The sequence below is a fragment of the Corvus hawaiiensis genome, chromosome Z, assembly GCF_020740725.1.
Source record: "Corvus hawaiiensis isolate bCorHaw1 chromosome Z, bCorHaw1.pri.cur, whole genome shotgun sequence".
Classification (NCBI taxonomy): Eukaryota; Metazoa; Chordata; class Aves; order Passeriformes; family Corvidae; genus Corvus; species Corvus hawaiiensis.
In genome coordinates, this window is record NC_063255.1 from 71,694,055 (window position 1) to 71,720,902 (window position 26,848).

The 26,848-nt window shown below is 41.1% G+C and overlaps 1 protein-coding gene across 4 annotated transcripts in view; it reads right to left on the reverse strand.

Annotated features, from left to right (window-relative positions):
- Positions 1-20,015, reverse strand: part of FER (FER tyrosine kinase) — a 161,984-nt gene extending 141,969 nt beyond the window's left edge. Inside the window, exons 1-3 of one of the 4 annotated variants that reach the window (XM_048292938.1) lie at positions 19,966-20,015; positions 6,652-6,763; positions 817-1,075 (exon numbers count right to left, since the gene is read on the reverse strand). In XM_048292938.1, coding sequence (XP_048148895.1) covers positions 817-1,023 — 207 coding nt within the window. In that variant the 5' untranslated portion in view covers positions 1,024-1,075; positions 6,652-6,763; positions 19,966-20,015. Of the gene's footprint in view, positions 1-816; positions 1,076-6,651; positions 6,764-16,085; positions 16,792-19,404; positions 19,547-19,965 lie in introns of those variants that run through there. The other 3 variants (XM_048292939.1, XM_048292937.1, XM_048292940.1) reach the window with 3 other exon arrangements.
- Positions 20,016-26,848: the final 6,833 nt, after the last annotated feature.

A 26,848-nucleotide genomic window follows, 5' to 3' on the forward strand; every position in this document is an offset into this window, starting at 1 on the left:
ATAAGCCCACTACATAAAAACTGTTCTGTCTAAAATTTAACTTGATCCAGAAAGGGTGTTTTCCTGCAGAGAGAAAATGAGGATTCATGCCAGACTGGAAGGACTGTGTAACCACTGCTACAGCACAAGGGCCAAGAACTGAACTGAGTAAGCCATCAAAACAGAATAGTCTTCTCTTGTCAGTAGAGAAACCAGGTCAGGAGCAAAACTTTCAAACAGGTGATAAAGGAAGTTTGCTTCATCGGTATATTTACTGGACTTGCTCTAAATCTGAAAATCAGTAATTTGGAAAACAGACAGCCTTACCTTTTTAAAAAGTCAACACAGTTATTTTAAACTGAATACAAAATAACCTCACCATTATGAGAAACATCCTGAATTAATGTTTTGTTTTTACAACACATGCTGCAGTGTGAGTTACAGCTGGAATGCTAGGCTTTGCCTTGGTTTCCTGGCATTTTCTATTTCTGTCACAAATTCTATAAAACATAAACAATAGTTCCTACCTTAAAAGAAAAGCTTACTATAGCATACTTGTTTTCAAAACACTAAACAAAGTAGCAGGCTCAACCCAGTTATGTAAAATACTGAATTTCAAAAATCAGGACTGATTCTAGTTCAGTTAATTTTTTGAAAGCAAGACTACAGCTCAACTTCTGCATATTTCACTGAGAAACTAAAAGAAGCCCATTTTAAATACTTTGGCAAAATTAACTCTCAAGGAAATGAATGGCTAGGAACCCAACTCAAAGCAAAAAAAACAAAAATAAACCCAGTACCCAAGGATATTCCAAATACAAAACACTTCAGACTTACCTTGGACACATTGCTGATATAATCCAATTGACACGCGCTCTCTTTATCTACTTGGTTACAAAGATTCTGTAAAGTGGATGCGTATTCCTTATCACTTTTTACTCTCATTACCATAAATTTCTTCACTGTTTCCAGCAGTCGTAGTTCCCAGTCTTGCAGTTTTAATAAAGCATCGTGAGAATACTTCAGGTCACCTCCAAACCCCATTTTTTAAGGCACTATATACCAGACAGGGGAAAATACAGGCTCTTCACCACATCTGAAATGAGAACAAGACTGATGAGACAATTATCAAAAGAAAAGCTTCTGGTGAGATAAAGAGCAACTATTAATGCCTAACCCTGAAATAACTTAATCATAAGATTAACCACATACATTTACCTCTTCAGTATAAACCTGAAGGAGGCTCAGAGCACTGTTTTGAACACCAAACTCTGACTGGAAAAGATTTCAGCCTTAGAACTGCTCTCCAGTTTCCATTCCTGCAAAAAGGTACCTCCCTAACTTTAAAGTACAGTATGTAAGAAAACATAACAGCATCTAAGACAAACACCAATCTACATATTTAACCAAGTAAGTACAGCTAACAGTATCTCCAGACAAGCTGCCAACTGCACTTTTCTACTCCTGGTGATCTGAAAAATTTGTTTCTGGTGTTTACTGTCCTAAGAGCACAGAAAAATCCAAATAAAACATCAGCTCTCAGGCACTGCATCTGTGGGAAATTGATAACTATTTAGAAGCAAGTTTGCTCCTAAACCCTGTGTTAACAGGCCATTAAACTTGCAGACTCCACCTCCCAGAAACCAGAAAATATCCCAAACCAGGTTTTCCATTCAACCATACTGGTCCCCAGGGTCAGAGTTCTTTAGTTTACACCATTTTACCCTAGGACAGTCCAGTCTTATTGTACACCAAACTGACATAAAGTAAGATAGATAAACAGGTAAGATATGCTGCCTTATGCAATCCTGTAGTAGAACTGAAGGCCAAAGACACATTACTAGAGTTAGCTCTGAAACACCTCCATCTGATGCTGACAAACAGGTAGCTACATTGTGGAAGAGCTGAAACCACACACTCTTGCACAGGTTTTGTAACGTAGGCTGAACCCTCTTTTCTGTGTACACACCAACCACCTGTTCCTATACTAATCAGCTTCCAGCTAGGTAAGATAAACTTATATAAACTGCAACCCTTATCTCCGGACTGCAGCGCAGCCACAGCCTGTACACTGCCTATTCACTAATTCCCGCACTACAGCAAAGTCCTGGTTCTTTTTAACACAGAAATACCTATTTCTTCACAGGCTTTACATTACCTCTTAAATTAGCAGTGTTCTATAGGCACTTACAAATTTATCTTCCTAGGAGTCCACTGAGGGAAGTAGGACTAATATTCTTACTTTACATTAAGAACTGACACATGAACTAGTGTTGACACTGTGGCAGCTCATATTGGTATGTACAAGGCTTAAAGACAGACTTTTCAGAGTGCCTAGCATTTTTAGCATATTAGGTATTCAGAAAAAATAAATATATTACTGGCTTCAGTTACTGCACAAAATTTCAGAAGATTTTGCAAATCAGAACCTCAAGCAGCCTCTGAAATAAGCCTCATGTACGATGTGTTTATTCTTAGAACACAAACCATGCTACATAACAAAACAAAGATCCAGTAAAGAAAACTAGAACAGTGCCACATTACTATGTATCTACACAATACAGGCAAGTCAAGGCTGTATGAGTAACCTTAAACCTATTGCAAGCTTTCATAAGCTCTCTAATTTGAAGCTGTATATTTTAGTCAGAATTATTCCTGATGGCTAGGAATTCAGACATACACAGCAACAGTAAACAGTTTATGTTGGCTGTATTCATGAACTATGTCATTATTAGTAACATTAATGAAAATACCTCCACAGTTAAAATTCAGGAACAGTCTTACAGAACCACAAACAATTTAGTAACATGAACCAAAGAAAAAATCTTAAAGCCCCTGTTTATTAACATGACTAAAGCTGCACTAGTGAATTTTTGACACCCTCTACATCTAGATCCACTTTTATGACTTTTCATTTTTCTCCTACCCCATTTTAGCACATTACCTAACTATCCTAGCACAATACCCATGGGAAAAGATAGTATCCTTGTTTTCTTACATTCCAGATTTAGAAGAGATGGGAACTGAATCTCACAGTGAAGTATGGCCTTGTGCTATAAGTAATGGCTTGCTTGCTTTTACCCTAGCCTCTGTTTTTTACTGAGAGGCAGTATGGCAAGGAAAGGAGGAAATATTCTCGGCATGTGATATTTCAGTCTGCTTCTACTGACTTACAGAGGAGCCATAGGATTATGAAAATCAATAGAACAAAAGACCCAACAATATCTCACTCCAGCCTGCTAAGTTGCTCTTCACGAAGCAGGAATCAGATTTTTTCCAATTCCACTATTAGATGCCTGGATACATAGGCAAAAACTATACACACATTGGACTCTGGCGTTTGTTTTAAATTATTCCTTTCACTGTGACAGAAGAAGCACAGCAAAAATTTGTTTTGCAGAAGTGATAAAACTCTGATTTGCTAACACTAACAAGCATAAAGACTCAGAACTGATGATTGCCAAATGGCTAAGCCAGCTGCCATGTGACTTCCATGTAAATTAAGAAAACATTCAATCAAGACGTTTGAATCCAAATGTCTTGTGGAGACAAGAAGCAGTGAAGAAGTATTCAAGACCTAAGCCACTCAACTAAGCTTAAATTTTGATAAGCTAAAAACCAATGCTGTCACTTAAAACCACTTCTAATTTTTTAATAGCCTAAACATTAACAGTACAGATCACACAGTCATTTATTTGAAGTCAGAACTATAAGATTTACCAAACATATGAACACTCAATCTGATTTTCAAGTGCTCTTAAAAAACACACGCTCGTTTTGAAAGGTCAGCGTTCAAAAAGACAGTATCTGGCACCAATACAGACAGGTATTTTTCCAAGCTTGGTATCTCCCTCATTGGTGACCACAGGTGAGATGACAGCTGCCCTACAGGGTCAGACCAATGGAACAGAGTAATTCAGTCAGAAGGGACCCACAATGATCACCTGGGCACAGTGACCCATTTAGATCAGCCCTGTGTCTCCAACCATGGCACCAGAAGATGTTTAAGGACAGCAAACCAGCTGGGCTATTCATCGTGTGATCCTCCTTGTTCACAGCTACTGGATTATGGAAAACTAACATTCCTGTATTTTTTTGCTTTACTGAAGCCTTTTTCTGGTCTTAAAATCAAGAGCCATACACGGTTAGAAGGGAAAAAGGGATTTTACCTTGGTATTTATTTTAAGGATCCTTAGGTGCACTATGTCCAGGTTGAATGCACCACAATGCCCACCGCCAATCCCCCCAAAAGATCTGGTATAACATTATAGGTCTTACTAATTAGCAGATCTATCAAAAATTCCCCAATCAGAGGCTCAAATGAGTCCCCCCTCCCCAAGGAACCTTCCCCTGTATGGTTCTATCCTAGTTTACAAAATGTGTTCTGGAGAGGACCTTGGGGTCTGGGGCACACTGATCCCTAACTACGAAGTTTCTAAAATGTTTAGTCTCTCAGCTTGACAAACAAGTCCAAGAATGTAGGCAAAAAGCACTGAGAATACAGAAGTTGTAAAAAATGTTTAACAGGGGTATAAAAGAAAAGACAAAAATCATCATGGCATCATTACCATACACCATTAAAATACTCACACTGAAGCACAGATTCCTAAACAGATTCTTCAATCACAGACTACTGGCAAAATTGGGAAGTACAGCAAAATCTGAACCCAGAAAAGTTTTAACGTAGAACTGGTATGAGATGTGGTGGGTTTGAGACACAAACATACTTTCTTCTCTAATGATGATGCAAGATGAAAATACAGTGTGAGAGCTATTCTGGGGAAAAAAAGTATTTCTCAAAAAAACATGGGAGAAGGAAAAAACAGAAATGGCATCATGTTTTAAAAGAAGCTAGATGGAGAAGTGATAACAACAAATATGATATGCTAACTTCATACAGAACAAAACCTTCAGGAATTGCTTTACTCTTACTGTGAAGAGATTTCTTCTGCTTCTGGTAGATACCCGTGAGGTTTATCTCTTTTTCCACATGTGAACGAAGTTTGCATAATTTGACATGCCAGTGAAGTTTCAAACAGAATTCTAGCACATTTTGTAAAAGCAGTAAAATACTAGTACCATGAGTAAAATACTATACCATGAGTTTAAGCTATTTTTTTTTTTTTTTTGAAATCTAAGACAGATATAGACATATAGAGGTAGATATAGAAAAAAAAAAACTACTGGACATGTAAATTAGTCAAAAAAATATTTAAGCTTAGGAGTCAAATATGTTTGCCAGTCAATTCCAAGAAAGTAGGCCTTACTTTCTTTAAAGTGTTACGCTCAAAACAATCAACTAATCATTCACAGGAAGTACACATTGAATGTACATTTAATAATACAGTGTGAATGAGCAACCAGATCTCAAACTGTTCTAAATTTAAGCAGAGTTACTGAAGACAATTTACAACTTCTCTCAGCCACCAACACAGTGGTGCAGTCAGATTCCAAACAAACCTGTGTTAAATTTTATCAGCCTAACAGTAAGAAACTTCAATGGTAGTCACATAATCCTTCAATAATGTAACACTCCCCTCAGGAAATAAAGCCAATATTCCAGTTAGTCATGTTCCTGGATTCCAGCAGCATTCTTCTCCTGAAGAAAATAGTTTCAATAACCAATCTACATTTAATTTAAGAATTGCAATCTATCTGTGACATATGAAAGTGGCCACGCCATGTCAGACCAAAGGTCCTGTGTGTGACACTGACTGAAACGAAATGAGCAAGCAAGAAGAGAACACGTACAACACAACACTTTCAAAAGATGCTCTCCTACACTTACAACAACTGGTGCTTTCTGCTACATATTGCCATCATTACATCCAAGGTTGTGACTGGTAATCTTATAATAATGATGGATCTACACACATCAGCTGGAACTTGTGGTTTCACAGTACCAGTGACAAGGCAGGCAACTAAAAAAACCACAAACCCAGAAAGCACACCTTGCCCCCAGCTAAACTCAGAACAGGAAAGCACAGCGCAGATCTGGCTTCTCTCACTCTTCATACGCTGTCTATGAATTTAGATTGCTCCTAAATCTGCATGGGCTCCAAATCACAGAGAATACAGAATGCCCTTTATTTTGCAAATACTTCCTACAAACATTAAAAAAAAGCATGTCAAAATCAGAAAAGAAAGAGGATTTGGATTCAGAAGACAAATCCTCAAAATCAAGACTTCTGTACTGATCTAAAAGCATTTTTACAACACGTTATCAATTTGTTAGATAGTCTTTTTCAATTTTTCAATGTGAGGCTTACAGTAGCTACATTCCATTAAAATAATGAAATAAATCAATTCTTAGCTATCCATCCCCATCTTAAATAAAAATTAGACATTCACACAATTGACATTTCTGTTAGCATAGACTCTATTCCTGGAATGCACAAGACCATGAAACCCAAAACACATGTTTTACCTACCATTTGTTTACACTAACCAAATATTCAGATGATCATCTTTGTATGCATGGATACGGTGTATACAACAAACCAGCAAAATTAATCATTCCCCAAAGCTTTTGTCAACAATAAACACTTGAAGTGGTAACAAAAGCTAGTCTGATTATTTCAAAGCTGATTTGAAATGCTGGTCCACTCCAAGCAAAGCAGGCAGCTGATTTTCAGGAAGGCTCTTCTGCAAAGCATAACTTAGCTCAGATACCTTAGAAGTTTTCCTCCAGAAATGTCCTTTAGTACAGTTTTCCTATGTCAGCAGCTACTTCCTCTGATTTTCACTTTCTGAAATACACTTGTTTTTTTCTTTTCTGGGGACTCTGTGAAAGAAAAAAATAGCAAACTTGTTTTTACTATTTCAGCATTTTCAAACACATTGCAAAATTCAAACTTAGGTACATTGCCCCGCATTTTCAGATTATTACCAGGAGCCAGCCACTTTTTTTTTTAAAAAAAGATAAAGTTTAACTGAAAGAAAAGAGCAGACTTCTCAAAGTATACACATAATTTTGAGTGAAGAAATAATTTTGCCTCTACACATGCAAGAGAAGATTTTTTTTAAGTTCTTGGCATTTCTTATGACAAGAGTATTGTAGCTGAAAAATTAGACAATTTTATTTATTTATGAACCTTGCCCTTGGTAAAACAGAAACAGAAGTCCATTAACCAGGAAAATGAAGGCCTGGAAGGCCAAAGTTTGTTATATGAAAGATGAAGTTAGTAGTGCTGTTTTTATAAAGTTGAACACGACAAGTGGCAACATCAGAAAGGAATCACTCAAGACACATAAATTTCTTATATGGCTCTAACTACTCTAATATCTAGAAAAGTAAGAGGTCAAGAAGTTAGGATGACTAGCAGGACCAAAATTTCAAGTTGTAACTCTGGACTGCAATTTAGGTGAAGCAAACTGACACAGAAGGTTTTGACGGTTTATATTAAGAAAAAAAGTATATAAAATATAAAAAATGGTAAGGAACAAGCTTTGCATACAGCTTACAAGTGCAAGGTATACTGTAAAATCTACATGTGGACTCATGATAAGCATTCACTCACAATCTCATGCTAGAATGTCCAACTTTAGATGAGACATTCCATAACAGTTTAGCATTGCCCTTATAAGAAAAACACACAAAGCAAAACTGAAAGAAAGACACGGTGTGTAAGGCTGAAGAAAGCAAAACTATTTTCAAAATCTCCATTATTTAAAACAAAGCACTGATCACAGGCATGTTTATAAAATCTTATGAAGGGATAGGCTTAGTTCACATTTAAGCAGGCATTATTTAGTATTCCTTTCTGGTTACTTAGTGACGTTCAAGAAACAAAGAACTGCCTAATATAAATACAAAATTTCTATTCTCCATGACCAAAAATAGAAAAGATTGAGTGATGCTAACATTCAGTCACCGCAAAGGAACAGCAGCTATGCAAGCAGATACGAAAGGAGAAAAAAAAAAAGCAGGAGATTATAAACATTATAAAATTCATCAATTTTCTAAAAAAACAGATATAAAATCATTTGTTCCAAAGTTTCAAAGCCCTAGGGAAAGTCTTCACCAGCAAAAAGGTACAAGCAGGAGCAAACATTAGAGTCAATTTGGCTCCAGTCTTTCTAACACAAATACAAACCAGGTGGAAACACCAGACTGTCGCTGGACAGGAACACAAGTCCTAATCCACATTCAAATGGGACTCGTGAAAGTAGAACAAACACCACCATCAGCACCTGGGCACATTCAAGTTTCAAGCAGATGTTAAGAATTGTATGTGGTAAAATGAAGCCCTTAAAAAAATTCCATTTATCAAATGAAACAATAGATTGGAGCCACTTCAACACAAAAAAGTTCTATCTTCTGCTCCCTGCACACAAACAGTGAACATAATTTTTTCTTTTTAAAGAATTACTCTACCACGTATTTTATAGTGCAGAATTTTGTTTGTCAGTACAAAAATTAAATGCAAAACCAACTTTTCTTTAGAATTCCAGTTACCACTGACTTTGTACCTATGTGCAATTTTTCATCTGCACACAGGTCATTAGTAGAACTTAAAGCAGGTAATACAAGTCCAATGCTGGTCTAATTGACAGGCATAGACTAGCTAGTACAGGAAAGCGTAATAAAAGCTTTCCAGTGAACTGCACAGCCATCTGTCAGAGGGCAATAAAATCTCACAAAATTTCCACTGCCATTTCTGAGCTCAAACATAGCAGACTCTGATAGTTACAGACATCTTGCTACCTCAATGCAATCATCCCCTAGATAATGAAGATATAAGAGACAGATTTATAAGAAGATAAATTCAGAGCAGAAAACCTAGATGACCTGTTGTTTTCTGAAATTACTACCAAGACAGGTAAGGCCAATTTCCAATCAGATCCTCTTTAGATTTAGGATATACAAGGCATTTTCTAAAAACGAAGCATCAGAGAAGCAATTAAAAATATCAAATTAATAGTAAAAATTCACCAGAGTCAGATGCTATTGAGCCAAAGCACTGAAGCGTCAGCTATCAAATTTCCAAATTATTAATTCTGCAAAAACTTAGGCTTAAGGTGAGCTAAGCAAAGAGGAATCATGAGTGGAACAAGATCAATTTTTTTTCAGAGCTGACAAGGCAATCAGAAGAAGCACAACACACTCTGACTTCAGTAGTGCACAATGTGGTTAAAACCATACCTAAGAATCTGTAGATAGACTAGAATAATTCAAAAGAAAAAAAATCCAATGCAGATTTTGCAGAGCAAAATCAAGTTTCAGAACTTGAAGAGTTCTGTGAAGGAATCAAGGATCCTGTGGAAAAAGGCATTGAAAGTGGGAAGTTTCTGCTGATGTCTCTGATAGGAAGCTGCTAGAGAACTGAAGATCTTGCAGGGTAAGACTCAAGAGACAAAGACTGACAGAGGAGAGAGCTCAGAAGCCTCACCATAATCTGTGCCAGGACTGGGCTGCTCTTCAGAATGGTTACCTGCCTATGCGTCATTACAGAAGCATCTGTGCTTTATACAAAATTACTATGATTAATCCAAACTGACAAATCGTTACAAAATTCGTAGAACTTCAGAACTCTAAGCAGCAAGAATAGAAAACAGCAGATGAAGTCACGTGTCAATAAATGCAACATTAATAGACTGGTAGGAGCTATTTAATATCATTACCAGAAAAAGTTGCAGTAGTCTCTGAACGCATACCTTCAAAAACATTTGTTCAGCACTTTCAAGTGGTCAGGTTAGAAACTACCCAGAATATCAGACTATTTTTTAATCAGGGGAAGGGAAAATGTAATATGTTCTTATGCTGCTGATACATTAGCGGTATTCCTATATGTTCAAGTTCTTCTAGCTCATGAAAACCATAAAGCACCAAAAAAGGTATAGATAATATTGATCATAGTGTGGAGCAGCTTACACACAGAGAAAGTAAAGAGAATTTTTTAGCTCACAAAACAGGTAAGAATGACATGTCTAAGATCAAAGTACACCAAAAGAAAAAAATCATCGTGGCACAAAGTTATATGGTATGTCAGATGCCTGAAGTGTCTTCCAGAAGAACTTGAGAACATCAAATGAAATTTCTAAAAAGTTGCTCTTATGTACCTCTTTGGCTAGTAAATAATTAAATGAGATAATTCAATGCCTAAAGACACTTCTGAGACCATGAAACAAAGAAGTACAGAATAATTATAAAAATTCATTAAAAAACCACAGATCTTAGAACAGCAAGAATTCCATCTCAAGATGTGTCTAAACTGTAAAAGCAGAACAGGAACTATTACTCTGCATTTGTGCCAACAGCACAAATCTTATCTCTTATCTGACAGTAGCAAGTACTGAGCTACATGGATTTCACTTGGTCATGTGCAAACATCCTCAAACAGTGCATTCTCATTCTCTTATCCCTGCAGCTGTAGGAAGACCATGCTTTTCCCTAGCAGCTCCTGCAGCTGTGATGTTATTAAAAAGACGTGCAAATAAGAAGCAGTGGGCTTCATCAAAGAATGCGATTTACACTTGTCAGCAGTCCAAAAAAAAAAAAAAAGGCAGAAAGAAGCCCAAAAAACCAGCTCCCAGATTCTCTGCCTAGCATCACAAGTCACAATTCTGATTTTTTTCAATCTTTCATTTTAAATCATTTTCTAAACCACTGCTATCCTCTAAACATCCCCCAACTGGTCTCCACCTCACTTAAGAAGTCAGAAGCTAAAATGGTGGGGTACTCTAGGACCAACCAACTCTGAGAAGAACAGAGATTAGTTCAAATTACTTTCGAGCTCCTTGCCCAAGTGATTATCCTCTTCCAAACAACATTATAATATATCCTTATTTGTTAGTTATCCAAAAATTCATGTTCTCCACAGAACTTCATCTTCCTATTTCTTCCCCTACCACACATCCATTCTGTCCACACATCCATCCTACAGCCAGCCAGTGAGCTTTCATGCTCACTGACCCCTACTTTGTTCCAGATGACATCTCCCATTTGCCAAGACTATTCTAAACAGTAATCTCATTCTCCACCACACCTCCAGCTACTTCCCACGGCCTGATAACTTTCTCAGCATGCTCTTTATTGTCTCAGGACTTCTGTGAAAGAATGAGCAAAGGGTAGAGCTGGTATCTGGCAGTGAACCATGCAGTAAGTGCTTTTTGGGTGCAGTTACTCAACTATTTTTGCTTCCACCCGGTAGAAGTTTCTACCTCACAGTCACAGCTAAATAGCAAGACTGAATCTCACCAGGCAGAAAAACAAGAAGATGAAAACAGATGCAAGTTAAGAAGAAAAGAGCTAGTCCAGGTAACACAAGACACATCCTGGCAGTAATGCTTCAAGACTCTTCTGGTGTCTTGGTAACTCTGAAGAAGTGACAAAATAAGCCACACCCCCCCCTTTTGCTTTCAAAGGGTAAACACACCTAGTTTCTCATTACCTTTCATGTGTTTGCAAGAAAAAAAAGCTTTCCTTCCTCTATTTTTCCAAGAATTACACTTTCCTTAAATTCAGTTCCAGGATGCAAGGAAAGGCATGGCCTCAATTGAGAGCTCCTGACCAACAAATTTTCACTGAACTCTCAACTCTGCAGTGTTGCAACATGCATCTCCACACTAAATCCTAGAAGAAAAATGGATTCAGCGGGATAAGGCTGCTAAAATTACTATCATGGGGCAGGTACTGTGCATCTCCAGCCTTGTTTACCAATTCTACCAGCTAAAGAAAAGGACTGTTCCAGAATTACAAAGAATTAGATAATGTTAAAATGTCCAAAAATTGGCCACAAAATGAAAACAGAATAAAAAATGCATCAGTGACTCAAGCTTGCTTAAAGTATATATTATTTAGTGTATTAAAGAAACTTCTGAGCAAAAAAGAGCAACTAAAGAAAACTAAACTATTGCATTTTCAAGAGATTTCTTGTCTTAGATGACTAGCAAAGGTAGAAACAGCTTCCAGCAAAAGTCAGCACTGAAATTAAAAAGTACCTGTAGTAACCACCTTGCCTAAAGAGTTATTCTATGCACAGTTAACTTATGTCTTTGCTGATTTCTTTTAGCTATTTAGATTTCAATTAGATACCAAGTCCTCTAGTCTGAAGGTAGGAAGCAGTCTTCTTTACCTGAAAAAATACCCCAAACCTCTGAAAGTAGTGCTTCAAATCTTGATATCCATCTGTCTCAAGATAAATACATGCTAAGTCACAATGAACACACACAAAATCCACATGCAAACTCTCACTCCCAAGGCTGCCTATGTAAGCATCTCTCCAGGGGAAACAGGATTGAAGAATACTCCTACTGAGGGTCTCTCATCATCACAAAGCTACACCTAAGACTCCTCCCTTAAGACTTCAGGTCCCAAAATTCATCTGGCTGCCACCATTGCACATTTCAACTCAGAAATCCGGAATACTGCTAGAAGCTTCTTCCAGTAGAACTGTATTAACTCTCAAGATTTAAGGGCAGCCATAGAAAAAGATAAATTCACAGCATGTGAAAAACTTTTAAAGGTCCAGAGGCATTTAATTTCTTCCTACGGCCCAATATCAGGCAGAATGTCTCACTTCAGACAGAACAATTAGATAACAAATCTGCCATTAGTCCGTAATATATGACAATACTGGTCTCCTCAGGAGAAGCATAATCTAGTTCCAACTATTTATTGCTCTTTGAAAAGAAATCCAAAGAGCAGTCAGGATGTTTCTTCTTCTTTCCTCCTTCATTATACTAATTACATCCTGGTTCATTAAGCCCTCTACTTAGTTAACTCACTGTTCATTCAGTCTTCTTGAGGTCACTTATTTCCTTGGCATCACTTGGTACCACATTTAATGCACTTTGATTACACACTATTTTGTACAGAAAATACTGGCAATGAGGACCACAGGTCCATGAGAGTCCTGTCTCCTCCCAGCTGCTGATATTCCAGGCTGTTACACAGCAGGAAATATAACATACTGTGTGGTTCAGCGAAAGGTGTTGCCTCAAGCCTTTGTTTGCTGTTCCTGAACTGTCTGCTCCTTCCCATGCTCCATATCTTAAAAGATACTGTGACAACTCTCTGTTAAATGGGATACAGTTACTCTCACCAGAAATGGAGATGACTGAACTATGCATTTGTACCTTCTTACATGCTTTAAGTGTGTAACAAATTTCAAATACATATATTCTACAAATATATACCAAAATACATAATGAAACCTACCCATTCTTTCCTTAGTTCCAGCCAGGTTTGTTTGGGTATCATCAGCCATCCTAGTTGTAAAGAACACTCATTCTGAAGGGTATTATTCTCATTTGAAAATGTATGAATGGATCAAGCTTTAATTAACAGATGCTATTATGAACAATTAAGAGTGGTAGAGGTTTAATCTTCCAGGTGTCTGGACATGTGGTCCTGAAGTGCATGTGCATGCTTGGACTCTTCACATGGAAACTGATTTGCATAAGTAAGATTCAGCCTGTCTGATCTTTATTGCAAGAGATTAATATTTTATATGCAGTCTTTCCTTCTGCCTCTCAAAACTATTCTTTCCAGAAATCATACCAGGCAGACAATATTTCATTTAAAAGGACAGTATTCTTTATAACATAGCATCTTTCATAGATAGTCTTCAGAAACAAGTTAGAGATGACAATAATATTATATTGTAGGCAAGGGTTATTTAGCTCTCTCAGAATTCTTGCCTTATTGTACTCCAAGACAGCTGAAGGGAATTTGACTGACTGCATCTTTAAACCTGAAATCCCAACTTAATCTGAGAAAAATTCGGTAGCCGGACACAAGCCATGATATTGTAATGGCCAAATGTTAACTACCATCTGCTTAATCAGAGCTTTGGAAATGGCAGCTTCCCCCTCAAAAGCCCACTGACCACACCCAGGCTGCTAACCCCTACATTCCTCACTTGGGCTCCCCAAGCCTGGATGGGGTGACTTTGGTGATGAAACACTAGAGCACAAGAAATCACCATGTCATGGCCCATCAGACTGATTTTTTGCACAGGGTATATGCACTGCATGCTTCCTGGAAACATAAAGCCTTGGGACACAAGGCAGACAGGGGCAGGATACCTCTTGAAGACTGTTCTACAAATCTGCTGCAATGAGCTTCCATATCGTGGCTGAAGCAGAGCCTGGAGAAAACTCCCATCAGCTACGAGCAGGTTTCCTTTCAGAGGGTACCACCTGGCTCCAGAGAAGCAGAGCCAGAACGCACGCAGCATGGAAAACTACAAGACCATGGAGGAGCACAAGAACTGACTCAACCTGAGAATTTGACCTTGATAAGAATGGCATATAACTACCTTCTTATACTAAAAAAAAAAAAAAAGGAGTCATTTAGATAAATCAGATTATCTGGATGCCAATTAAATTAATTAAAACAGTGACTTCAAATTTACTTAACACATCCACTGATGAGACATCTTCCACTCAAATTTCAACATTCACCTAATCCAGAAGGCAGAACTAGGTATTATATAGCTTTCCTCTATCTTTGTTACAGACCCTTTAGAACTGTTTGCTTTTTCAGATACACACATCAGCTGCCAACACTTTTTCCGTATTTGGCAAATCAGGCATTTCCTTTTATCTGGTGAACTTCAGTTTATCAACCATATCATGGAAATTTCAGAAAAGACACTCTCCTTGGGAAGAAATACAGCATCCACAGTCTTGAAATACAACAAATATACCAAAAATAAAAAAGGATGTGTTTTTCTGATTCATGTTTTCTATTTTTTAATCAGTAAAAAGCTGATGCAAAGTTGTATGATTTTCCTTAACACTGCAATTCTCACATTTTGCTGATTGCCTACTTGTTTCAAAAATACCATTTTTACAATGCTTAAACTGTCACATTTTTTTAACTTAACCACTTTGCTTGACTGTACCCCCTTATCTGTACTTCCTGAAACTTAGTTAGAATACAAATGCTATGGGTTATTGTTCTACACGTATGAACGTTTCAAAGCAGAAGCCACAACTAGGAAGTCAGATGCTATCTTAAAGACACATGAAACATAGGAAGCTTTAGCATAACTCTAAAAAGCTGTACTTGAGCAGACACCATAGCAGTACACCACAGTGATCATATTTTAACACATTTATACAATTTAACAGTAGATAGAACAAACTTTATGTATTCAAAAATCAAAATTTATCCTATGATGCTACTCCTACTTGTTTATAGGTCTACCAAAGGTGAATTTTGTCATTTACTAGTGCAGCAGCTAACAACCTCCATCAGCTGAGCCATTATTAATAGGTTGTCTGAGTGCTAGAGCACCAAGTATTCAATAAAATAATTCCTGTCTTACTAACTAACCATTAAATCTACGTCCTTTCCAACTCTCTTAAGAAAGAAAACAACTTATAACTGCCACTCTCAATTCAAACAGCACACATTACAAATGTGATGACAAACCATGTAAGATACAATATGCTGTCAATGTATGGAATAAGATTTTCCAAATTTTCTAAAGCAAAACGTTAGGCATAAACAGAACTGGCAAAAAGCAGCAAAGCTGACAAACCAAGTACAAAATTAAGAGATGCACAAAATGAGGATGAAAACCCAAATTCCACCCTCTTTGGAATATGCACTCTGTGATTGTGCAATTACTTTCACAGCCTTTTCTCCAAAAATGCCCAACTCATTTATTAGAGATGATGGAGTGCTCTGAGTATGACTCAGCATTTTGTCAGAGGGGCTCATCTTCACAAGTCTTATCACACTCACTGCTATAATTGTATGTCTCCTGTTTACTAAACAGGCAATTTCGGCGAACAAACGGCTCATGATTAACACACTTTAACACTGCTCTGGATTTAACTTCTGCTTCTGGCAAAGAGTGCTTACATAATATGCAACAATTCACAAACTTTTCACAGGTTGCCACTACTTACAAGATAACTGATTTTTCACTAGGTCTTAATTATGGTAATTTAGTTTTACACTTAAGCTTAATTTCTTAATGTTTCAGCTCCTCGTACTGAAATAAGTCACTTACAGAATAATGGTATGAAAAAAAAGGTTGTGAGACTCAAGATCAAGTAATGACAATTGCAAGACAGCTGTCTTCAGACCAAGATATGAATGCCATGTAGAAAAATGCCAAATACAAGAAAAACCATTTAGTACTTACTCACTAATTATTTTCTTACTAGCTCTTACTAAGAGAGGGTTGCAAGTGGACAACAGTATCGTGCAGGCAATATTGTACAGCATACCTAAAAGACAGATTAACAGTGTACACATGATTTTTGTATTTCCCCCTCAACAGCTGACAGTTAGTTTCATGCGATTGTCTTAACAGAAAGCTACACCACAGAAAGCTCTCACAGTATACAACTAGCGCTGTTACTCCACATTCACCCAGTCAACAACCTAAAGGAATGATTTTGTCCATGCAGTAACTGTCCCCTCAATAGAAAACAAGAGCAGCCATTTCAGAAAGCCTAACAAAATACCCTCGTTGCTCAAGGTGCAAGCACACAACATAAACAAGATTCTAAAGAGCCAACTAGTACTCTCCAAAGATCAGTAATTCTGTGAAACCCATACCCATACATGGGGACAGAAATCAGCCACTGAACTGCAGTAAAGTTATGAGTACAGAGAGTTGTCTCTACAGACTGCTATGACACACATCTGAGTACTGTAAGCAGGTTAATAGGAAACCCAGATATGAAGAAGAAAGTCTGAAATTGCATGTGGTTAAAGCACCTGGCATTTTCAGGTGTAGAAGGCACCAATGCAAGGGAAGCTGGTTACTACAGAACAAACAGCAATCTGAAATCCAAAGTAGAATGATGTCATGAAGTACAGTTCACTCACTCAGACTAAAAACAGCATTAAGCCCTAACTTATTGGGAATTTATTTTTATTATCATCAGGGAAACACACAGGAATTAAAAAATTCCCTACTATTTACTTTTTTTTTATTATTATTATTATTATTAAACTCATTACACTCAAAACCAAACTGAACTCTGCATTTAAACTTGCAGGACAAAATAGAAAAGAATGTAATGGTCACAAATATCATTTCATGCTACAAGTTGACAGCAATCAAAGACTTCCATCCAAGGAAGCTGTCCTACAAGAGAAAAAAAATAATAATCCCAAACACAAAAATAAAAGCCATTTTAGAAGGGCTCTAGGTGTTTTTTACAAATCCTCACCAAAACTTTGTATGTACTGTATGAGACCATACACATAGCTCTTAAAATGAGAGGTAACTATCTTCTCTCAAACCCTGGAAACAAAGCTATGAATTTCACTCATTCGCTGCTGAGAAAAAGTTTCCAAAATAAACCTTTGCAAAGAAATGCTACATTTACCTCACACAAATGTTAAACAGCAGCAACTTTCTTCATATTTTCATGCACAGAATTTTAAATCCTTTAACTCCCTAATGAAATGGTGACTACTCAACAATTCCAAGACTATCTCTACCGTAGAATAAAGCTCTCCACTAAGTTTTTGAAATCCATTTTTACAAGGCAAACACATCAACAATATAATTAGGCCAGTATTAAGTGGGCAGTTTTATCTTAGAATAGGAGCATACACGCAGTTTACTTCCTACTAGAATGCGTTTAGGCTTTCCTGTCTTCTTTTACTGCTTCGTTTCTCCTCCCCCCAGCAAAAAAATCTCTTTTCCTTTTCCTAGACCTACTTCCCACACACTGCAAAAAAACTCCTCCCTGTGAAATAATGACCTCATGCTCCTAGCCCATCTCCTTGTATGGAGCAATTCCGGGAATGCTGCGAGCTCTCTCCGCCTTCAGCCTGACATGGCAAACATACCTTCCTCCATCCTGCTGCTTCCCAGCTGAGGGAACATCGAGGGCAGGCGGCAAGTGGGGAGGGCAGACCAGGCAGGGAGAGGGGGTTTCCCACGGACAAAGAACAGACCACCAGATGCCTGCCCCACTCTCACATCTAACACAACTTCATACCACCAAAGCAGCTCTGCTCTCCACGGCAGGAAGAATAACAATGAGCTCTGAACATTTTAAGTATGGAAATATACATCCCATGGCACCTAACTGCAGTGCAACGCCCGCAGCCAAGCCTGACTTCCCTTGTTATGATCTTAGTTAAATATCCCTAATCTAGTGGAGCAAATGTCACCTCTCCTCCTCTCTTAACAAAGGTCCATCTCACCTTTGCAGCACTAAAGTTCTTTGATACAAAAATTGGCTGGACATCCTGTGGCACACACTTTTACATTATTTTATCTTTTGTTGCTAGTTAGTCTTTAAGCTCTATGTAACAACTTCAGAGGAACTGAAAATTTCTGTTCTCTATATTATTTGTCACCTTCTCCGGCCTGTCTTTGCTTTCAAGTATCAGAATTATTTCTACATGATCACTTTATATACTGGCAATCCAAATACCAAGTGACAAAGGATCTTCCTTTGAAAGACTCAGTTGTGACATGAAGTTACAGTTGTGGAAAATCAGGAAAGGTGATGGATAACTGAGCTTTTGCTCAGCTAGAAAGCGACCTTGTACACATGAGACTTGATATCCTCCCTCAAAGAAATATCTCTGAAGTCCAACTCTTCTGGGGTTAACAACTTTAAAATTTTAACAGTACTGACAATTTCTGTCACCACATTAAAAAGACATTTATAAAATAAGGGAACATACATTAGTCTCACCAACAATAATCATTACTCCATCTGAACCTACGTGTCCATCATCTGCAATTTGCTTTGACTGTGAGCAGATGATGTGTGCATGTCCCACCTCTTTGAGACTCTCAAAGACTAGCACTTACATGTAATAAACTGTAGCAGCAATCTCCTTGTTAGGTATTATTCAGCAACTAAAATTAACTTATTTTAATACCCAATAAATTTTTTTAGTCAAGAAGTTTCATGCACCACGCCTGGTTTATTTCACACCGCAAGTCTTCAAAGGAATCTGCATTAGAATACAGCAGAGCAACAAAGCCACTTTGAGCCAGTCTGTTTCAAAGCACGGAAAAGTTATTTCACCTACTTGAAAAGCAGTGATGCCCTCCTGCAAAGAGAAAATGAGCTGGCTTGTTTCAAAGGCCTTACAAAACCCTTGGTGTTCACACGGGATGTGTCATTTCAGGGGTGCATGCTCATGTAAAGTCAAACCAAACAGAAACATACACCAATACGAAAAGGGATGTTTAATGCCCTTCAGTGTAATCTATTCTCGAACACCAAATATGTGAGTATTCAGTACCCTTGCAGATACCAAAGTCTTAAACACACAAAGCATTAAAACGCACACGAAAAGCGCCGGGGCAGCTGCACTGAGAAGGCCCCACCGTGCAGGCTCCAACGCTAATGCAGAAGTTAAGGCAGCCGCTGTGTTGTACAGAGCTGTCACGGAGGGACCAAGGAGGGAGAGAACGCAAAAACCCAAACCGACCCCCTCGGCTGTTGCATTATTGGGCCGCGGGGATGGTCACCCACCACAGCTCCTGGCGGTGGCCGGCGCGTCCTCCCGCTAGTCCCAGCACCTCCAGCTCGCCCGGAGCCCGGGAGAGGAACAGACACGCCGGGCAGCCCAGGGCCGAACCCGCCCTTTGCCTCCCCCCGCCCCCCGGCCCGGACCTCGGCGGCGACCCGGGGAGGGGGAGGGGGCGGGGGCGCGATCCGCGCCCGCCACGCTGCCCCTGCCCTGCCGGGGCGGAGCCGCCACCGGGCGAGCGGCGCCTCTGACACCTCCCCGCGGGACGCGACCGGGACGCGACCGGATGCGGCCGCCGCCGCCGCCGCCCCGGCGCAGCGAAGCGCAAGCGGCGCCGCTGCCCGTCCCGCCCCGCCCCGCCCGCAGGTAGAGCCGGCGCGGGGCCCGCCCGCCCCCCCGAGCCGGGCGGGGGTCCCGGCGCTCCCGCTGTTCTCGGCGCTCCCGGGGGTCCCGGGCCGGGGCGGGGCGGGGCGGGCGCGGCGCTGGCGGGGCGGGGGCGGTCGGACCCCGGCGCGGGCGCGGCGCCGGCGGGGGCGCGGACGGCGCGCGCGGACCGTCCCTACCTGACAAGCCGAGCCCCCTCCGCCGCCGCGCGCGTCACGGGCCCCGCCCGCGCCGCGTGACCCCGCGCCGGCCAATGGGCGCGGCGCCGCCCGCCGCCCCGCCGGCCAATGGCGGTGCGGTCCGCCTCCCGCTGACGCGCGCGCGCCCCACCGCCTCCTGCGCGCCTCCGTCTCCCGGCAACGCTCCCCAGCCCCCCACCGCCCCGCGCCGCGATACTGGGGACACCCCTCGGGGCAGCACCCCTCACCCCTCGTGGGGACGCCCCTCACTCCTCGTGGGAGCACCCCTCACTCCTCGTGGGTACACCCCTCACCCCTCGTGGGGACGCCCCTCACCCCTCGTGGGGACACCCCTCACTCCTCGTGGGGACGCCCCTCACTCCTCGTGGGAGCACCCCTCACTCCTCGTGGGAGCACCCCTCGTGGGGACACCCCTCACCCCTCATGGGGACGCCCCTCACTCCTCGTGGGGACACCCCTCACTCCTCGTGGGGACACCCTTCACCCCTCGTGGGTACACGCCTCAGCCGTCATGGGTACACCCCTCATGGGGACACCCCTCACCCCTCGTGGGTACACCCCTCACTCCTCGTGGGGACACCCCTCATGGGGACACCCCTCACCTCTCGTGGGGACACCCCTCGTGGGGACACCCTTCACCCCTCGTGGGGACACCCCTCACCCCTCGTGGGGACACCCCTCGTGGGGACACCCTTCACCCCTCGTGGGAACACCCCTCATGGGGACGCCCCTCACCCCTCGTGGGGACACCCCTCGTGGGGACACCCCTCACCCCTCGTGGGGACACCCCTCGCGTCCCCGCGGGTCCCTGCTGCCCGCGCCGCCGTCAGGGATGTGTGGGTGCCGGCGGGACGGGGGCCGTGAGGCTCAGCGGTGGGAGATGCTGGGACAGTCACTCCTGGGCATCGCAGCTGCCGGCGGACAGACGGACAAGGAGTCCCCCCGTGTTCTGGTGCTTCGGCAGCTCCGCGTCAGGGAGAGGCAGCGAGAAGTGAAAAAAGCAAGGGGGTGAAAAAGAGAATGGGGGTTTAAGGAAAAAAGGGGGAAATATAAGGGGCGAAAAATAAAAAAGGGGGGGGGAAAGGAAAAAAGAGGAAAGGGGAAAGAAAAAACAACAAAACGGAAAAGAACGGGGAAAGGAAAAAAATGGAAAAAAGACGACGAAAAAGAAAGAAAAAAATGGAAGGAAAAATGAAGGCCAAAAAAAGAAGGGAAAGAAAAAGGGGGGATGAAAAAAAAAGAAAGACAAAAAAGATGGAGGAAAAAAAGACTCAAGAAAAAAGAAAAAGAAAAAACCTGTTATTGTGACACTACCTTGACAGGTTTAGGGGAAAACCCATGAATATTAAAGCTTTTTATATTGTCTTTTATAATAGATTATGCTCAAAGCAAATGAAAAAAAAATTAATTTAATGAAGCAGCAATAACAAAGTCTGGTAGGACAATCCATTTCATACATACTGAAGAGCCCCTTAACAGTTTAGATTGGAGCTACAGATAAGTATCTTTTTTTTTTTTTTTTTTTTTTTTCCCCTGAGAGGTTGGCAGTGATTGGTATTTAGGAAGGAGGCTAAAAACCAAGATGTGCACAGAGCAGTCATATTCCAATTCGTGGCTTCTTTTTTAGACCAGAGTGTTTAAAGAGAGCTAATGAAGTTTTGCTGTGTGCAGTTTTCCACCTCTGTTTAAGCCATTCACACCTTTTCTTCCCAAATATCTTATAGAAGTAATTTCCTTTATTTACCTGTTTATGAAATGAGAAAAAATTGCATTCCTTTGTACCTCATCTCTATGCACCTTGAGGCAAATTGAGACCTATATGCAGTTGTAAACAAATATGCATAGTACTGAAGGGGAAAAAAAGCTATTTAGTTAGAAAATGGGAGTTTAAGATGTAATTTACATTTGTAGATTCCCAACTATGTTAGATGTGAGATAAAAATCTTACATGCTAACACTGAATTTGCTGTAAGAAATTGTGGAAGGTATCTTTTCAGCTTTATACCGGCTAGCGCTTGTATTTCAATGCCTTAGAAAGCCTCGAGCAGCCTTGAGAGGTAGCACGGGCAATCTAGCACTTTAGTAGCTCTAAAATCGGTACCTGAATCAGCTGCAGAGCAAATACCATCAGCAGAAGCAAAGAGGGAGAAATATAGCTCCCTGCTCGCTCAATTCCCTGCAGTTAGAAGCCTTCAAATGAGACAGACGACCAGAGGTGTTTACAGGAAGGTAGCTGAGCTGAGAGAGAGCGTTTGCCTCCCCTCGACCATCTTTTATTCGGAGAAGGGGAAAGGGGATGACTGGGGGCGGACCCGGGGTGAGTGGCCAATCAGACACTGCTGAAGAGTCTGAGTTACATTTGGTTTTGCCCGCGCTTGGAACAAAGGAACTCGGAGCACATGTCTTTGGGAGGGGGGAGGGGAAGCTCAGAACAGGCAGCAACAATTCCCTATTTTTTTTTCTTTAAAGCTGGGTTGTAACTCTTAGTAACTTAAAAGTGCATAGAACAGTAACAAAACAACAGTGCAAAATATAATTGTAATCTATCATCCCTACAACTCGACAGTACCTAGGATGCCTTTAAACTAGTTCCCCAGTCAAAACTCAGGGGTTTAGTCAGGACATCTATGGTATGGAGTATCAGGACGAAGATTTACAAAATACAGTGCAAAAACCTGAGTGCAAAACAGTGCAACTTAACTTAAGGGATTAACATAAAGATCTGCAGTAGGGGGTTTACATGAAGGTGCTAAATCAGGATTCTTTTTACGGCGTCTCTTCCAGGAGGCAGTTTTAACCTCCTTAACTTTTGAGGAAGTGACATAAGGTTTTACCCACTTCCCTGGGATCCATCTCAGTCCTTGAGGGGTAGATACACTGGCATACCCACGTCCCCAAGTTACAAGTTTGTACGGTCCTTGGATTTTTTGAGTCTCTGGGTCCCGGATCAGGACTTCTGGATTTTCCTGCAGTTTCTGTCTCCTGGTGTTCTGGAAATGACGATAGATGGGAGGGTTTGGATCCTCAAAGGTGCCATTCAGGAAGTTTATGGTAAACAGTGCTTTGCTGAGTCTGAGGACAGGTGAGTTGAGTTTGGCGGTCCCTGATTGTTGTAGCAGCATTCGCTTGAGGGTTTGATGGGCACGTTCAACAATGCCTTGTCCAGTTGGGGAGTGAGGAATACCTGTAACATGTCGAAATCCCCACTGCTGACGAAAGTTTTTAAACTCCTGGGAGGTGTAGGCAGGTCCATTATCAGTTTTTATCTCCTCAGGTATACCGAGCACAGCAAAAGCTTGGACAAGATGTTTTTCAACATCCTTAGCCTTTTCACCTGCATGTGCAGAGGCATACATAGCACCAGAGAAGGTATCAATAGAAACATGAACGTATTTTAATCTCCCAAATTCAGGGAAATGTGTGACGTCCATTTGCCACACTTCACCGCTATTAATACCTCTGGGATTGACCCCCATGCCCAGTGATGGAAGCTGTAGCTTCTGGCAGTTGGGACATGCTGCCACTATTGCTTTTGCCTGTGTCCGCGACAGATGGAACATGCGGATAAGAGCAGGAATATTTTGATGGTACATGGCATGGCTCAATTTTGCTTGTTCAAAAACTTGGGGGAGCTTTGGTAAGTCGGCTGATAGAACTATGTCTGCTGGCATAGCCAGAGCATCAGCTCTACGATTACCTTCTGCAATAAATCCTGGCAGGTTTGTATGTGACCTCACATGCATGACAAAATAGGGATGCTCTCTGTGGGAAACCAGATAAATTAATTTTGAGAGTAAATCATAAATTTTCTTGTTTGAGATTTCTTTTAGGAGAGCATGCTCAGCTCTAACAGTTACTCCAGCTACATATGCTGAGTCTGTGACCAAATTAAAGGGTTCTTTGAATCTCTCAAATGCTCTAACAACAGCTGCTAATTCAGCTACTTGTGGTGATCCCTGGATTACCTCGATGTCAGATTCCCACTTTTGCGTCTTTGGATTTTTCCATGTGACCACGGACTTTTTACTTTTTCCTGAGGCATCAGTAAAAACGGTAATCGCATCGAGGGGTTTTCTACTTTGAATCTCTCGAGGGATGAAAGAGAATGGCAGATTAAACATGTCATGTTTTGGGTAATGATTTGAGATTTGGCCTGAGTAACTATCTAATGCAAATTGTAAATTTATATTATTTTGGAGCAGGTGATCTAATGCGTCAGTTGTTACAGGTAAGTAGATGCATGCAAAGTCACATCCTGCCAGGGTGCGGAGCCTTGCTCTACCCTTCATGATAATTTTTGCCATTAGTTCTTGTGGCTGTGTGATGGTTTTAGGAGGTTGGAGTGGAAGGAATACCCATTCAATTATGATGAGGGGTTCCTTCTGCTCTTTGTCCCACTGAAATATGAGGCCATGAAAGCGTGGTACCTTCCCTAGAATGACAAGCTTAAAGGGTAGGGAGGGCTGATACCTGTGTGCTTGTCTGGTGGAAATGAGCTCTTGTATCTTTTTGAAAGACTGCCTTGCCTCTTCTGTCAGGGATCTAGGGGATGCTGGACCGCCTTCCCCTTTTACTAGGTTTGCAATAGGAGCTACATCCTCTGTGGTGAGTCCTAACCAGGACCTTAAATACTTCAGTGTCCCACAGATCTGTTGCACTTCCTCTAATGTTTTTGGGTTATTATTAATGGTGACAGGTGTTGGGGTGATAGAGGTTTCTGTGATTTTGAGTCCGAGGTATTTCCAAGGGCTTGTTCTCTGCATTTTTTCAGGTTGTAATTCAAAGCCCTTGGCCTCTAGGGCCTCAACCACCATGTTAAGTGTCTGCTCGAGATACTGATTATTGGGAGCACACACCAGCACATCATCCATGTAATGCAGGATGATGGCTTTCTCTGCTTTGGCACGGATGGGAGATAGAATTTTAGCAATATACTCTTGGCAGAGAGTTGGGGAATTTTTCATACCTTGGGGAAGCACAAGCCAATGATAACGTTCCATGGGAGTTTCATGATTAAGAGATAGTACAGAAAATGCAAATCGGGGGGCATCTGCAGGGTGGAGTGGAATATGAAAGAAGCAATCTTTGATGTCAAGAACAGCTAAATGCCAATGTTGTGGGAGCATTGAGGGTGATGGCATACCTGGTTGAAGGGGTCCCATGTCTTCAATAACCTTATTAACTTCTCTAAGATCTTGGAGTAGCCTATATTTGTTCTTTCCCGGTTTTTGTATTACAAACACGGGTGTGTTCCATGGGCTGTTGGTTGGAACTATATTTCCTTTAGCCAATTGTTCAGCTACTAATGTTTTGAGTGCCTCTAAGTTTTCTTTTTTTATCGACCACTGGTTAACCCACACGGGTTCATCTGTTTTCCAAGTTAATTTATGTGGATGGCACTCTGCTTCAGTGGCCTGCAAGGGAAAATTTTGATGTCTAGGGGTGATATCAATTTTTGTTCCCCACTGAGACATGGCATCCCTTCCCCACAGGGTGAATTTGGTGTCTAGGACATACGGACGAAGTGTCGCTATTTGTCCTTCAGGACCTTCAATTTGGATGGTGTGTTTGGACTGCTTTGCAATTTGGGTACCTCCAATCCCTTGTATGATGCCCTGAGATTGCAATTCCCATTGCGTAGGCCACTTATCAAATGGAATGACAGACACATCAGCACCTGTGTCTAACATTCCCATTACACTGATTTTATGTGATTTGTAACGGAGCTTACATTCTATTACAGGTCTGTCGTTTCCCAAAACCTCAGTCCAACAGATGGCTGGGATATGACCATCTGTGGGCAGGTATTTGGGCAGTGGAAAGGCCTGTGCAATGACTTGACCTTTAGGCATAAAGTACGGTGGATATATACATTGTACAATTAGGTTAGAACACCCGTTCTGATCCATTTTCATGAGTGTGGGTGTAACCTCTATCCCAGCAGGTGTTTCCCGAGTGTCCCCAATAACAAAAAGGTATGTAAATTCTGGCATGTGGTCCACATTCTGGAATGAAATGGGTATTACCGTCTGTTTGTTGTTGTTGAAATGGTGTGCTTTATCACAGGTTACCTTAAACCTGAGTCCAGAAGTCCAAGTTGCTTTGTCTGCAGCCCTATTTATGTCTGAACGCGGAGCTGTTAGGACGCGTTGAGTCGCTAGTTTCCCTGCTGTTGACCTGGGGAAACAGTCTTTGGAGAGTTTTTATCAGCAGTTATAATTGCTCTGCAATTGCGAGCTACATGTCCCTTTTTCTGACAACGATAGCATACAAAGTTACCGCGCGATTGAGTTTCTCCTGTACCTGTAACATTCTCCACAACCTCCCCAACCATCCCCACTTTTTTCAAAAAGGGAGCAGCTGTGTTCAGCTGCACCTTCTTCGTACAGACTTCGAGGATGGATTCAACAGTAGGAGGAGGATACAGCGGGAGAGTGAGAATGACTTGTTTGCAAGCATCATTTGTATTAACTTGGAGAAGTTTGAGTAGGAGTGCTTGTTGGAGGTCAGGATTAGGGACCTGGGAAGAGACAGCTTCGTACAAACGGTTATAAAAGTGAATAATATTTTCATTTGGCGATTGCTTGATGGTGGTATAATGAGAATTAGGAGTTTGAGATGGTAATAATGTTAAGGCCTTTTCAGCAGCACGTGTGATTTCAGTAAGAACTGGACGAGGGATAAGCATTGCTTGTTTTTGAGGATTTGCCATATTATTGTCACCAAATAAAAGGTCTAATGTGATATAATTGTTTTCAAAATCCAGGTAATTATCTGGAGTTTGCCACAAAATTTTCAATAAATCAGATAAAATTATTTTCCATTGCTTTTTCCACACCATAAAATCACCAGGTGTGAGAAG